At 47.6% G+C, this 16,520-nt stretch overlaps 1 protein-coding gene across 1 annotated transcript in view; it reads left to right on the top strand.

The window, feature by feature from the left end:
- The first annotated feature begins 6,720 nt into the window (after positions 1-6,720).
- Positions 6,721-16,520, top strand: part of LOC119383731 (MOB kinase activator-like 2) — a 168,663-nt gene continuing 158,863 nt past the window's right edge. Inside the window, exon 1 of the mRNA XM_037652006.2 lies at positions 6,721-6,892. Within this exon, the coding sequence (XP_037507934.1) occupies positions 6,888-6,892 (5 nt within the window). The 5' untranslated portion in view covers positions 6,721-6,887. The remainder of the gene's footprint in view (positions 6,893-16,520) is intronic.

Here is a 16,520-nt window from a genome sequence, read left to right as displayed (position 1 = left end):
AAGTAACTGAAGTAAATGACACTGGACGGTAATTTGTTGCCTGTTTTCGGTTGCCTCCTTTAAATACAGGAATGACGAATGCGGTGCGCCAATCTTGTGGCAATGAGTGCGTTGTATAAGTTTTTTGAAAGATGATAGTCAGATGATGCGACATCCATTCTGCATATCGCTTGAGGAATACAGTTGGTATATCGTCGGGACCGCTCGATTTGCCCGTATCTAATTTGAGTAGTTGTTGAAATACGCTTTCCCTATAGCTATTTCAAGATACAACGTCACACCTCAACAGCACCGGGAACACTCCCAACGCCGGATTCTCGCTTTGATCATGTCCACCTGGACATCGTCGGCCCACTGCCACCCTGCCACGGACAGGCTTACCTGCTGATCTGCGTGGACAAATTCACCGGTGGAGGCCATCCCTATCGCAGACATCACCGCTGAAACGGCTACGAGTGTTTTTTTTTTACCATTGGGTAGCCGGCTTCGGGGTGCCCTCCACGATGACAAGGGACCGTGGCCGACAGTTTCGGCCTTTTCACTGTTATCAGTCAGCTCATTAAAACCTCGCGCATACCAGGGGCGTAGCCAGAAATTTTTTTCGGGGGGGGGGGGGTCAACCATACTTTATGTGTGTTCGTGCGTGCGTTTGTATGTGTGCGTGTATATATACGCAAGCAAAACTGAAAAATTTCGGGGGGGGGGGGTTGAACCCCCCCCCCCCCCCCCTGGCTACGCCCCTGGCGCATACGTACGATGACATCGTGGAGCGCTTTCACCGTCAACTGAAGGCCACGCTCACGGCAACCGAGGAACACAACTGGATGGAGGCCCTCCCGCTCGTGCTGTCGAGCATAAGGTCCACCTTAAAAGAAGACATTGCTGCAGCGCCGCTGAGTTGGTCTACGACACTCAGGCTGCCGGGAGAGTTCTTTACGCACGGCTCAGAGGAGCCAACCATAGTTTGCGGCAAATACCGCTCGGAAAAAAATTTCTGATTGTGGTGAGAATGAGAAGATCGTTAATTCGTCACATCGGCGGCAACGAGCATGCATTGGTCCCATAAAAAAGGAATTATATTTTTAATCTGATTTTGAAAATCGTGAAAGAATGACCGCTAGCGTCACCCAACAGCGATGTGGTCAATCTACTGGTAGGACAATAAATCTTCGCAGGTAGACTCATTTTGCTTAAAAACAAACAAGTATAGCTTGAAATTCTATTTTATGCACTTGAGGCAGCTTTCGGTTGCGTCAGAGAGTAATTTTTTGCTTTTTTTTTTTCTCGCGCACCCAAAAAGGCGCCCGGTAGCGCTGCTTGAAACGGCGTCTTCGATTTCGTCTGCTTCAACTCATGCGCTATGCCATGCGGCTCTCCGCGCTGATCGTACTGTGCCGCTGAATTGTTGTTAGAATGTCTCACATGTGCTGCGCTGTCAATGCGTGCATTTATTGTCTCTTTTTGATGAATCGACTTGGCTTGGATTGCGGCAGCAGTACTAAAATAAACGCATAGACTGCGATTACAGCAAGACAAGTGTTTTGTAATCGTATAATAAGGCTTCATTTAACCGCTAGCGCGCTGAAAACGACTGTTACAATCATCGCAGTAGTGTTCAGCGAAAGCAAAGTAATCCTACAGAAATCACATGTGCTTTCGGTTTTAATTTTTACCGGCACTACAACTATCATCGCGTCCACCAACTAGTGTTGTGTAGAGTCTGTGTAGAGTGACCTAGAATAGAATTCTAGGTCACTCTAGTGTTGTGGACATGTTTCACGCCAATGGAAGAAGACCGAACGCAGATCGAAAAATTCTGTTTTAAAATTTCTGCTCACTTTCCAGAGAAACCGCTGCAAGGTTGGACACTTCAGACTGTATGCTTTCTATAGCGGCACAAAACAGAAAAAGCGATGAAGGACGGTAGACAGCCTCTTTAAGTGCTGTTCAACGTCACAAAATGTTAAACTGGCTATTTCTTTCAGTGACTCTGTGTTCATTTCGAGGACTTGGGCGGTACAGTGTACTTTAAAACATTTGCATTCCACTGCCACCAGAATACGCTCAGGCGTGAATCGAACCCGTATCCTGTACAGATGCTTAGTAACGGGATATCGCCGAATAGCCACTGTGGTTGGTGACAACTAGCGAACATTAACCGCAATGGGGAAGCCATTGAAAAGCGTATGTATTTTAGACAACACTTTCCACCTACTCTTGTATAAACCACACGTCACGCAAGAAAAACCGGCAGATCCCACGCATTGTGGGAATCGATGTAATGCGAAGCAGCCAGCAAAGAGCTGCATACATCGCCTTGTATGTCATTGAGGAAAATGCGTGTCATGGTTTTCATGTTAATTCCTATTATTTATGTTCGTCACACAGTAACGTCGCGCAATACCAATTTCGGGGTAGGTCAAGCTAGCGAAACCGCCGCCAGCGCCCCATGAGCGTGGCACGTAAGTCATGCTGTACATGACATGCGTGTCATGATTTTCATGTTAACTCGTGTTATTTATGTTCGTTACACAGTCACGTCACAAGATACCAATTTTGGTGTATATAAATCTAGCGAAACCGCCGCCAGCGCGCCATGAGCGTGGCACGTAAGTCATGCTGTACATGACATGCGTGTCATGATTGTCATGTTAACTTGTGTTTTTATGTTCGTCACACAGTCGCGTCGCGCAATACCAATTTTGTGGTAGATCAAGCTAGCGAACCGCCGCCAGCGCTCCATGAGCGTGGCACGGAAGTCATGCTGTACATGACATGCGTGTCATGATTTTCATGTTAACTCGTGTTATTTATGTTGATTACACAGTCACGTCACAAGATACCAATTTTGGTGTATATCAAGCTAGCGAAACCGCCGCCTTTTCATGTTAACTCGTGTTATGTTCATTACACAGTGTGTAATGAACATAACACGAGTTAACATGAAAATCATGACACGCATGTCATGTACAGCATGACTTACGTGCCACGCTCATGGAGCGCTGGCGGCGGTTTCGCTAGCTTGATATACACCAAATTGGTATCTTGTGACGTGACTGTGTGCGGTTTCGCTAGCTTGATATACACCAGAATTGGTATCTTGTGACGTGACTGTGTAATACACAGTCAAGTCACAAGATACCAATTTTGGTGTATATCAAGCTAGCGAAACCGCCGCCAGCGCTCCATGAGCGTGGCACGTAAGTCATGCTGTACATGACATGCGTGTCATGATTTTCATGTTAACTCGAGTTTTTATGTTCGTCATACAGTCACGTCGCGCAATACCAATTTCGTGGTAGATCAAGCTAGCGAAACCGCCGCCAGCGCCCCATGAGCGTGCCACGTAAGTCATGCTGTACATGACATGCGTGTCATGATTTTCATGTTATCTCGTGTTATTTATGTTCGTTACACGGTCACGTCGCAAGATACCAATTTTGGTGTATATAAAGCTAGCGAAACGGCCGCCAGCGCACCATGAGCGTGGCACGTAAGTCATGCTGTGCATGACATGCGTGTCATGATTTTCATGTTAACTCGTGTTATTTATGTTCGTCACACAGTCACGTCGCAAGATACCAATTTTGGTGTATATCAAACTAGCGAAACGGCCGCCAGCGCACCATGAGCGTAGCATGTAAATCATGCTGTACATGACATGTGTGTCATGATTTTCATGTTATGACTTGTCATTTATGTTCGTCATACAGTCATGTTACGCCATACCAATTTTGGTGCACATTCGATGAACCAAGCGACCAGGAGAGCACAAAGTCGTAGGCGGCTAGATAGATAGATAGATAGATAGATAGTAGATAGATAAAAAGATAGATAGATAGATAGATAGATAGATAGATAGATAGATAGGTAGATAGATAGATAGATAGATAGATAGATAGATAGATAGATAGATAGATAGATAGATAGATAGATAGATAGATAGATAGATAGATAGATACGCTAAAAGTCGCAGAAGTTCGCTAAGAAATGCTTCGCATTTAAAAGACGGTCTTTGAGACACCAAAATAGCGCGGTAGTGCAGCGTGGCCCATATCAACATCTCTGCCATCAAGCAGACTTCTCTCCGACCCCTCCGCTAATTCCAGGGGACGAAATATGCCACGTTCCAAGGCGCGTGTCCATCGGAAGACACCACGAAAATAGCAACGCTCAAAAACGCGCCGCAACCAAATTAAAAGCTGCCCCAGTGGCGCGGAGGTTAGCGGAGGTAGCGGCGTAGCGCATGCGAAATTAGCAGAGACACGAAAACACACACTGTGAGCTGAAGCCCCACGCACGGTAAATGAGGAACAGAGGTACAGTGTACTAGAAGGGGAAGTGTGCCGTGCGCGGCGCGTTACAATGGAGGTGAGGGGGCCCTCGCAGCGATGAAGCAGCTTTGGTACAGCTTGGGGACGCTAGGGGCGCTGCGAGCCAGAGGAGCGTGTGTGTTAGCACGTGTTGCATTGCCAGTTAGTGCTGTTTACGCGGGACCAGTGCTTCGTCGCCCGTACTTCTCGCCGCATTGTGCTGTAGTTGAGTGAAGAAGTGGCGGTGGTGTCTGCGCTTGTCTACGGGAATGAAAAAAAAAATGACGGCCTACGGGTTACCATTCGCTCAACTCTGGATATTGCAGAGTACCTTAGCTCACAGTGCAGTTTCCGTTATCTTCTAACCTGTAGGCTGAGTCAGGACAAGTTGGAAAACTTGTTTGGGATTGTGCGACAATGCAACGGCTGCAACGATCACCCGACACCTACCCAATTTTTTGTCACTGTGAATGCACTGGCCTTTTTACGGTGTAGCACAGCCACCAAAAACAGGAAACTGCAGTCCTGAAGTGATCAATTCACTAGTTGGCCACTGCAATACCAGGTCAAGCCAGGATAAGCCAAACCCCATAAATGCACTTGACTGCCTTGTTGATGATGGGAAGCTCGATGACGTTGAAGCTGTTTTGGATTTTCTTCCACCTGAAGATCATAGCAGGTGTGTCACTCACCACAGCTCAAGCCGCCTAATACATTATGTTGCAGGCTATGTTGCTAGGAAAGTTGCCAGAAAACTGCTTGTAGTACATGTAATGGGCTCTTGACAGTGAGCAAAGAGCAGGGCCATTCAAATACCAATAATGACTTCATTACACATTGTGCTTATGGCGGTCTGCTATACTCATCTTCTGGGCTTTCCGGTCTTGTGAGCGCTTTAGAAGAGTCGTTTACCGTTTTCTTCAGTTCAAAGAAAATGAACGCAGAAAGCATGCAAGACTTTGCCATGTTCCTCCAAAGTGTTGACCTGCCAAAGCCAGGGTGTGACACACATCACAAAGAGCTGACACTAAGTATAGCGAAATTTTATGTACTTCTTCGTTTTCGATTCTATGCTAAGTCATTGAACAAGGAGCGCAGCTCTAAGAGACAACAGGCGAAACACCTGAAGCTGAGGCGATGTAATTGAGCAGCTTTCTTGACAGGTGGGGTTAGTAGTAACTGATAATTTCTGGGTTTCTACGTGGGAAACCACGATATTATTCTTTCGATAAGTTTGTGTCTCGTGAAGATATTTTGGTTTAATCGAAAGGAACAGCTGGGCTGAAAAAATTTTTGAATTAGAAATAAAGTTCAGAATTATGTTTGTCTGTCGGTGTCTTTCCTTGCGCGCGACCAGTCGCAAAAGTAGAAGCAACACGCAGATGCATCCGCATGAAGCTTCCCAACTGTTTAGCATGCAAAGCAATATAAAAGATATAAAACATGCATTACCGAACAGAGTCATATGCATTAAATAGAGATGTTTAAGCTCTATGAGTTAATGCGTTAAAATTCATCCAATACCACTTGAAGGTATGTCACTACTTGATAGTATTCCTGAATTAAAAAAAAAAGAAAGACAGGCTCGACTGGCGAGAACAAATTGTAATCGGGTGCTTTTTGTACACGCTCGTTTTAGCGAGAAAACTGCTGCCGCCTGTGTGGAAGGGCTAGATTTCCTGATGAGGTGGCGTTGCAGTGGTTATTAATCGCATAAACAGCCGCACTTGCGCGGCGACAACTCTGAACGATACAAAAAACAGCCACGCAAACCAGTGACGCAAACCACTCGCAGAGGTATCACCGCGGCGAGCGTAGCGCTCCTGTGGCCAGTAGCGCCCTCTGGTGGCGCGCGGAGCGGTCATCGCAAGAAGGACCCTCTTTCCGGCGCCGCACGACACACTTCCCCTTCTAGTACACTGTAACAGAGGGGCGCTGGCGGCGCTAGTGTTCTATTTAGTCCCTGTGCTTTCGCGCATACAGAACTAAAGCCATCAATGCCAACCGTGATCAAACGTCGCAATACTCCCAGAGTCCTTCAATCTACAAAGAGGGATACGTGGGGGTCGGGGGACTACGGCTACTTTTGTCTCTCAAATGCTGATACAAACGAACAAGCTGCTCTCGGCAACCAACAGTTGTCTCAGCAACACTAATGTTTTAAGAAGGCAAGGGTCCACCGAATTCCCTAAGCACATCTCTAAAAGAGATTTGAGTTTTAAAACGAACGGCAAGAATATAACAACTTTTTCACACTTTTAGAGCCGCAAGCGACGCCAGCGCCGCTCGTCGATGCGTCATCTTCTATTGCTTTTTATTCCCAGCTCCAGCTCGCCGTGCAACACTGGATCGAGTGCGAATCCAAAGTCAGCTGATTTCGGACTGGTCTCGCCATCTATCGCCAACGCGGCGCAACTGTCGCTCCTATGCGTGAAGTCGGCCATGTTGAGTGTGAATCGGTGTTGCCGTCGTCGAGCCGCCGTTGATGAAAAATCTTTCTCGGCGGTAGCGTAGCACCCAAACGCCAAGCTGGATAGGCTACCGGAATACCTTCGCGACACCGTCGACTGGTTTATGGGGTAAGCCGTGCGCGCGCTGCCCGTGTCGGCAGCCGCCTTTTTTTCTGTCAAGCGCGCCTCTTTGCCTATCGTCTCAGAAAAAAAAAAAGAAAAGAAAGAGAGGTAACACCGCCGCTCGGCTCGTGCACAACACAAGAAAAACTGGCGGTCCGATGGTGCGGTAGGCAACGGAATAATATTGCCCGCGACGATCCCCACGGATACAGCCGCGGCTCCGAAAAGGGCCCCCGAATGCGAGCACCTGTCCACCTAGTCGGCGCATCGTATTCTTCCGGCGTCGTTGGAAAGCGTTGCTGCTCAGCGTTCGGCTTGCCGCTGCTTCGCAGGGCTGTCGAACGCGCTGGCGCGTTGAGGAACCGGACGCATACTTTAACTGCGGCCTCCCCCACTTCTCATGTGTCCTCTGTCAACTGATCAGAGCGCGGAACCAAAGCGCAACAAACGCGAGTGGTGTCATCGATGCGGGCCAACCTCGGCCCGCCAGGGTTTTACTTCGTGACCGCTCGCGGAAGAAAAACGAACTCGAGGCGCTTGCCTTTCTTGTTTCGTTTTCGTCCGCTGCCCCCGAGCCGCTGCAGTGTTGTGTAGGCGTGTGTGTACTGCGCAGGGCATCTGTAGCGAGAGAGAGAGAGAGAGGTCATTTTCGGTGCCCGCCCGTGAGAGGCCTGCCGACTTTCAAGGTCTGCTGGTTCCCGGTAGAAGAGAGTTCACTGTTCCCTCCGGCCAGTTTTCGAGCAGCGCGCATTGTATACGACGCTATGCTCGTCCACGGCTCTTTCTACTGGACCCGCGATGCCTTTCAGCCGTTCTTTTGTTGCCGTTGTCGTGGGGACGGTCTCTCGGTGTGTGTTGGTGCTCGGGAGGCTGTGTTTTCTTTTATGTCTTCTAATGGGCCAACCCGACGATGGGGGTGCTTTGATGCTTAGTTTTCGGTCGCGATCGCGAGGTGTGCTGTTTCTGGCCGTAGGGAACCTCCGAAACTTAGCTACCACTGGCTCGCCCGTATCTAGGTCAAGCTCTCGAGAAATCAGCTGACCGACCGAAGGTAGCAGTCGAAAAGAACCGCGCTTGAGCGACCACCTTGTGACGCCGAGAGGTTGTGTGTATTTGTTTCCCGTCACCTCTCCACTTGAGATAAGGCGGCGACCCAAAAGAGGAAACATATGTGGCAGGCAGGCCCTTCCGTAAAGGTGTTTAGATTACGCCGAGATGATCGCGCGCGTGCGAAGCTGGTGGGGTGAGAGCGCTCGAAGGCTGTACTGGCGTCGATTGGGGTGTGGAGAAAGGTGCTTTTCTGCATAGAGGCGATTTACGCCAGATTGCTCGTCCCGGAGGGTCGTTAAGGGGGATGACCCCCCCCCCCCTTAAATCGCGTCGCATACATCCTCCATCGCAACGGCTGATGCGATTCGTTCGCGCTCTCGCTGTCATCAATAAAGCGTAGGCTTCGCGCTGACGACGCGATGTGACCCGACCGCCTCTTACAGCCGACGACCGTTTAATGAGCGCTTCCCACAACTTCTTTCTTTTTTTTTTTGACGTGCGCGCGTACTGCAAATTTATGGCGCTAGCGAAACGCGTCTGAGCAGTCAGTCGCCCCGATTGTGTCCCCACGTGACATCGAGGACAGAAAAAGGGGACGACCGCTGTCGCTGATGTTTTATTACGTTTTTCTACGTTATCACTGAGGGTCACGGCGTTATGGATGAGTCATTACATTGTCGGTCTCATTCGCGGAGCTACTGTCGAGTGTTTTGCGTTGCAGTTGCGCTTTGTTGACCAAGAAGGGGAAGCACGAAAAGCTGCAAAAATGTTTGGGTCGCGGAATGGTTTTGTTATGCGATGTGGCGTTTGTCTTGCCTGAAGCTGTGATCTGCTCGGCGTGCTGTTTTAAACAGCTTGATCCTTCGGTGTCGGGAATAAGTTTTATCTCGTGCGTTCAGCGTGGTTTCACTCGTTCAGGCATCTTGTGAGAGCTCTCGACGACGGATCGACACTCGGTGTTACGTTGATGCATACAAAGGAACTTAGGCTGTATTAGAGCCTGCTACCCCTATGCTATAGCCACTATAGTCCTCCATAAAGAAAGCAACAGAATCCAAATAAAGAAGGGCGTACGGCAGGGAGACACGATCTCTCCAATGTTATTCACCGCGTGTTTACAGGAGGTTTTCAGGGCCCTAGATTGGGAAGAGTTAGGCATAAGAGTTAATGGAGAGTATCTCAGTAACCTACGATTCGCTGATGACATTGCATTGATGAGTAACGCGGGAGACGAATTACTGAACTGGATACGGAAAGTAGAAGAGTAGGTCTGAAAATTAATATGCATAAAACTAAAGTAATGTGGAACAATCTTGGCAGAGAACAGCGCTTTGCGATAGGTAGCGAGACACTGGAAGTTGTAAAGGAGTACGTCTACTTACGACAGGTAGTAACAGCTGAGCCGAACCATGAGAGTGAAATAACTAGAAGAATAAGGATGGGTTGGGGCTCATTCGGCAAGCATTATCAAATCATGAATGGTAATCTACCACTATCCCTCAAGAGGAAGGTATATAACAGCTGCATCTTACCGGTACTTACCTACGGAGCAGAAACCTGGATACTTACAAAGAGGGTTCAACTTAAATTGAGGACGACGCAGCGAGCGATGGAAAGGAAAATGATAGGTGTAACCTTAAGAGACAGGAAGAGAGCAGAGTGGGTCAGGGAACAAACGGGGGTTAAGGATATCATAGTTGAAATCAAGAAGAAGAAATGGATAAGGGCCGGGCACGTAGCACGTCGGCAGGATAACCGGTGGTCATTAAGGGTAACTGACTGGATTCCAAGAGATGGCAAACGCGTGAGGGGGAGACAGAAAATTAGGTGGGTAGATGAGATTAAGAAGTTTGCAGGTATAACGTGGCAGCAGAAAGCACAGGACCGGGTTGATTGGCGGAACATGGGAGAGGCCTTTGCCCTGCAGTGGGCGTAGACAGGCTGATGATGATGATGATGATGATGATGACCCCTATGCACATTCACCAAGTTTAAAGTTTAAAGTACGTATTTCTTGGTACAGTGGCTGGTGGTGGTATCTTTTTTGCTCCCAGGCTGCTGACGCGAATGTCGCTCGTTCGATCGCTGCCGCAGCGTTCGCATTCCGATGGAGGCGAAGGGCTATAGAGGTCTGTGTAGTGTTCGATGTAAGTGCACGTTAAACAACACCAGATGGTTAAAATTACCGGAGCCCTCCACTGCGGCGTCCCTCATAATCATATCGTGGTTCTGGGACATTAAACCCCAACAAATATATCGAGCAATCTTCCTTTTTTTCTCTCTCTCTTTCTCACTCCTTTAGTTACAAGCTGCGCATTTCAGATGAGCCCCTCTTTTTTTTTTTTAAAAAAAAAGAAGGTGCCTTCCTTTGTACAAAATGCCATTCAAACCGGCACCACACCGTCCAGCAAAAGCTTACGGGACGTTGGCTTCACTGCAAACGCATATTTCTTCTTCGTTAGCGCATGGCGCTTCTGATCTAGCGGGTAACAAGAACGTATACAGGCTGGGACATTTAATTCGAGGCTGTGCTCCCAGACAAAGCGGGAACATGTATCTTTATCGAAAATTTCGCATCGCGCAACCTTTTGTTGCAGGGTGTATACGAGCGCGCGCTGTGGTGTACAAGTGTTGCCGGTTTGAACGACATTTGCCGTGGCTTTAACGCCTAACCGAACTGTGATTATCGACATAGACCTTGCACCCTCTGTGTATACATACCCGCTTTCTAAATGCTCGACTTGAGTCAAAAGATAAGGACAGCTTACTCGTCTCTTCAGCATATCAGTGTTGTCACTGGTGTCCGAATCAGGCGTTTTTCTCTCTTTCCCACTGAGCCTTGTTGACACCATTGTCGCCACCCTGTAGCGGAATTTATTCCCGCGTACCTTCGCGCTGCAAAAGTGTGCGTGGTAATTTCTCCATTCGTGGACTTGCGAAGCTTCTATATGGGTCAAGAGATTTCGGTGGCGGTGGCATTGTATATATACGCAAAATTAACCCGGTGCCGGCGTGTGACCAGAAACTCGGCCGTCGAAGTTGCACCGGTGCCATGCGTATTTAATTGTATGCGCCGTTTTCCGATAACCGATGCTTTTTCGATCGTGGGCTTCCGCCGTTTCTTGTATGGCAGTCTGATCTTTTATCGAGGTCACCTGTCAGCCCGCGTTGTCACGTTTCATTGTTTCACGCATGACCGCCGTTGTTGCCTAACCGCGGTGACAGAAGTGTTGCTCGGCTAAGCACTTGGGTGAAGGCCCAATTCCCGGTATTGAGGAAGGAAGGAGTTAGGAGGGAGCATTGTGGAATGCGCTAGAAATAATGAATGAATGAATGAATGAATGAATGAATAGTGGTCAGGCGCGCACCCGCCAAGCGTCGCTTGCCCCCATTTTCCCATTGAGGCAGGGCTCCTAGATTTTTTTGTGTTTTTTTTTTATATATTAACGCGACCCCCCCCCCCCCTGCATGTCATTTGTAACTTTGTTCCCGCGTGCTTGTGCATCAAGAGTGCGTGATTAAACCTTACACTCGGACTGCCACGAAGTTTCCATAGGACCGTTATGAAATTGCTGCTTGGAAAACGAGAATATGGCGCGAATTACGAATACGTTTTTTCTCGGTATCTTTGTCCTTATGTGAACTGCAAAAGTGATTTCCAGTACTTCTTTTTATTCCATTTTTATTTTTTTCTGGCCCTGCTACTGCTGTGCCCAACATGATGCCGATCGCTGTGTCGGTCATTATAGTAGCCATAATGGCATTATGCGTTGAAGCAACGAAGGTGGATAGACGAACAATAACACACACACACACACACCGCCAACAGCTGAAAAATTTATTGCGATGAAAGCAAATGCATCGGGCAAACATTCCGGCGTATATATATAGTCCTATTACGCGGCCTGTTCTGGCGATCGTCAGTTTCTGCTGTCACGCAGTTGGTTTTTATTCCCATTTACTGTCGTCGCCATAAACGACTGGGTTGTTAGTCATCGCTTTGCGGTGCGTGTGCTCTTTTGCTCCGTGTGACTGCGGCCGTTTGATAGAAGTGTACGCGGACTTTACCGTTGACAAGTTCTTTTAGATAAGGCGCTGCGGTGTTAAACAACTCCTTGGAGCATTTTCTTCTTTTCAAGACGAAAAGTATTGAACCAAGTGCGTAACCCGGGGGGGGGGGGGGGGGGGCGGTTCAACCCTCCCTCGAAATTTTTAAATTTTGCGTGTGTTTATATACAGGCCCACATAAAAACACACGCACGAACACACATAACGTATGGCTGAACCCCCCCCCCCCCCCCCAATCGAAAAAAATTTCTGGCTACGCTCCTGCGTTTAGCAAACACTGTGCCGTCTACGTTGGTTGAATTTTCTTTTTAGGAAGCCGCTATTGGGGAGGGCGCTCGCACTCGTTAAGTGGCGTCTTTTTTATTCAATATTTGATGTTCATGCTAATGAATGTTTTTCGTGTCAAAATTTTAAGCGGAATTTGACTAAAACCATTTGTCGACTTCTATTCGCCGCGAGATCAGGCTACAGGTGGCAGCACCGTCGCCGCGCAAATGTGGATAGGCGGTTGTCGGCGCGTACACAAACGCACACAGCAGCGCTTCGTTGTGAGTGATCTGTCCCGATTTCCGGCAAACAAAATGCGTTGACTGCAGCGTTCTGGTAATATGTGCGCTCTTCATTCCCGAATTAATGCACGAAGCGCGCCGAACGTTAATATCACTTGTAAGAGAAGCGCATTCTATCAACGGACAGGTTGCTCGCCTTCGGCAACAGCCGGCGTTTTCGCTATGGATGACGTTTTCTTGTTTTATTTGTACATGTTTAGCTTGTGTTCCACCTACTAAGCACTGCTGTAGCGCGACTGAATTAGGTATTTACTTCTTGTTCATCTGGATATCCCCGGCAAAAAGAAAGCCCGTATTCCTTCACGATGAGTTCGAACAGTAGTTTTGTGCCCTGCGTGCTCAAATATTCATCCCATTTCTTATACAGTTCTCCATGAAATGTAGGACAGTTGATAGGTTTACTGAGGAAAGCTACGTGGCTGACAGCGCTTTAGCGCTACGGAGACGTTTAACACGCACACGCTTGTTTTTATTCCAGTAACAATACGCAAAGGTAACTATACAGCACGGAACTTTATTCGATTGATTCCTTGCACGACAGTAATGGAACAAAGACCCGGTTATTTCACGGGACCAAAGTACGTTTTTTCATGCGAATAATGTCCGCTGCATTCCGTCAATCTATAACAACGCAACACAAACGCTCAAGAAAATGTAAAGAAAAAAAGATGTGGCTTCGCGTGAAATTACTACAACATGAATATAAAGTACGCCGTTTGGATTAATTTTGACCATCAGGGCTCTTTAATGCGTACCTTAATTTAAGTACATGGGTGTTTTTGTATAAATTTCGCCACAAGTTAAAATTGCGCGAGGCAACTCAGTTTTGTGGTTTCCGTGTCATTACATTTTCTGTTCTTTTTAGGGGACAATTTGACTACCCTAATGTCAGACGTGACTTGACAGAAATATTTCTCTGTAGTGGGACCAGGACCGTACACAACTAAAGCTCGTCGCGTAACCTATAAACGACAGTGCCGAAGTTACACACCTAATCACGACGCGCAAGTGCATGACAGCCTTTTTTTTTTTTACCACAGAGCCGCTAAAAGGGTATATTCACATGAGATTTAATACTTCTCATCTTTAGGACAACGCCAAGTGCACTTGGAAATGCGCTTGGACCACAGAGCGGCACCTACACGGATATGACTCTCGTGAACGGAGGATACGACGACCACACACAGCACTCTCGACAAGTGCACTCACTGATCTTATTACAGTACATATACAGCCGGTCAAGGCCAAATGCTTCTTTACATCTTGTTAGGCATCCGTACGAGCGGTTAAAGTAGCACTAACGCAACGGAACAAACCGCCTTTTTAGGATCTGCATGACGTACGCGCGCATGCAAACACAACGTGGCTAGCAGACGACGCATGGAGCAATCCACACTAGGCGCGGTTCAGCCAGAAGCCGCCAGGCGGCGACTCCGCTCGATCTCGCGGCCAATAGCGCAATCCTCTAATAAAAAAACACGGCAACATTGGTTGTCACACGCTCCTGTGCTTATGAGCTTTTAGTACTGTGCGAATACGGATTGACCGCATCGAATACGTATCGATGAGTGCCAGAAGCGAATAGAACCCAGTTGAATGCATTTCGAGCATTGAACATCCGTTTTTGCAAGTAGTGCTATGAAGTGACGTTCACATCCCGGTATTCGTAATTCCAGCACTAAAAACGCAAACGGAGCATCGTGAGGCAATTGCTAGCAGATTCTCCGCACGCACGTGCGGAGAATTCAGAGAGAGTGAGTGATCGTTGCATAGAAGGTGAAGTCTGGCTCACTGAGGAATGTGACCTTGCAATGTACGTGAGCTATCGTGACGACTCTGTGGGTTACGTTTAGTAGTTCACTAAGATTAAACGTTCGATCATTTGAGGTTATTATATTAGACTGCTGTTGAATACTCGCAACATTTATTACTGAGGGAGGATCGCGCCGAACATCTCGAAAAATCTTAATCTTTTTCGTAATTCAAGTTACCCTCCGAAAACCGCGGGTCTCTGACGTCGCCGCGCCTCGGCTCCGATTTCGGGGGTCCTGCACTGCGGGAAGGTTGTCCTGCCGTGCTTCTAATCAGAGTCCCACGTGCACGCAGAGAGGACGTGGCGCTGCCATAAACTGGAGAGCTACTTTATAGGATTCCTAAAGGAGGCAGTACAGTGACTCTAGTAAAGAAAGTATATAGTGTCCCTTCTTTAAATAGTAGTAAAAATAAAAAAAAAACCTCCAGACCGTACGTATTCGGTTTCCCTCGCACCCACTGAAAGCCGTGAAACCCACTGAAAGTCCGTCGATTAATTAAGGCTTCATATTAAATAGCGTCGGCAGGGCTAACGAAGAGGTAGTGCCATTAGGAAGTTTTTGTAAAAGCAGACATATTAGGTTTTCGTTCGGGCTGAAGTGCAACGTAATTTAGGAGCACCGCAGAGGAAAAGAAAGCAAGGAAATCAGGGAAAGCCCGAAGAGAAAATGCAGTAACGCAGCTCTCGCTTCCAGAACGTTGATTTCGTTCGAATTTCGGGAATTCCTTGCTTCCGTTCCTCTTCTCGAGCAGCTGCGTCCCAATCTTGATAGGCCCGACCGAGGACAGTGCGGAGTCTGGGTGGAGGAGGAGGAGGTGCCAGCGCCGTGACTAATGAACTCGGCAGTTCCGACACTGCGCTTAATTCGAACTCTGTGTGCGTGTCTGTTGGGCTTTTAAAGTGTATTGAATGACGTGTGTCGTGAGGTGAACGACAATATTGGAGGTCAGATTTGCGTTGCTGCGTCGTCGTACGTTGCGCTCTAAAAAAAAAAGGAAAAAAAAAAAACGAGCCCAAAAAAGCAAGAAAAAAAAAAGCGAGGTGGGGACGGGAGCATAAAAGTAGGGAGTGAGTAAGCGAGGTCTGAGGTTGTATCGTACGGGGCGCACTAACGGGGAACACCAGCGCTACGGCTTTCTCGAAAATTGCGCGGAAACTACCAAAATGACAAGGATTTCTGGATTTGGTTAAGTATAAAAGCGCCGGTTGGAAGTGTTTGTGTGTGTTTGTCAACGCTTACGTTTCTAAGACGTCAATTTTTTTGCTGCGTCAGTTTCGTGTCGCTCCTTCAGTTTCTCGTTGCGGAGCTCGGCGATCATGCACGGAGCCATATTCGTGCCGCCGTCACATGGCGTCACGATCGGCTAATTCCCCCGTTTCGAGCCATTTGTGGAGCACGTACATCACCGCCCCGTAATAAATTGGACGCGCGTAGCATCCACCCGTCCCAGTGTTTTGTGATTTTAAGCCCGAGCTGTCTCGCTGAGAACGAACACATACCGGAACAAATATTCGCAACAGGATGATGCACGTGTGAGGTTCAACAGGAGACCGGAAACTACTGGGTGCGTGCCAATGTGGACTGCCACGGACGTTTGCCCTGCAAGAGCCGTGGAAAACGTGCATCTTTCAGGGCCTCTCGGTTTCGAGACGGATGGTGACATTAACTGATCAGCCGTTGATATTAACAAGATACGTTTAAGCCTTTCAAACGCCACCTATGAAGAACTGCCTGTAAATGCGTCAAATCGATACAATGTTATTTGAAGGCACTCGATATTATATTGCAACAAAAATAATGTCGTAATACGTTCATTTAGGCTTGTTACAGCAATATTTCCTAATTACTTTGTAATTAAATATCTACTTATTCTGAAGCCATTCATGTTCTGTTTTTGCATAAATAAAATGAAATCTCAGTCTAGAAATACAGTGCAAATTCGTTGTCGGTTATGTCCATGTTGAACAAAGAAAAATTATACTTTTGATGTGGATCATGGGAAGCGGCACGTCGAACGACTCATCGAATGTGGTAGTTCATTCAGCAAAATAATCGTATGCAAAAGTACACTGCGAAATGAAGTTAAATAAAGACAAATTTATTACGCAGGAGGTTCAATTCATACAAAGCTCA

The sequence above is a fragment of the Rhipicephalus sanguineus genome, chromosome 2, assembly GCF_013339695.2.
Source record: "Rhipicephalus sanguineus isolate Rsan-2018 chromosome 2, BIME_Rsan_1.4, whole genome shotgun sequence".
Taxonomy (NCBI): Eukaryota; Metazoa; Arthropoda; class Arachnida; order Ixodida; family Ixodidae; genus Rhipicephalus; species Rhipicephalus sanguineus.
This window is presented reverse-complemented; position numbering and strand designations above follow the sequence as displayed.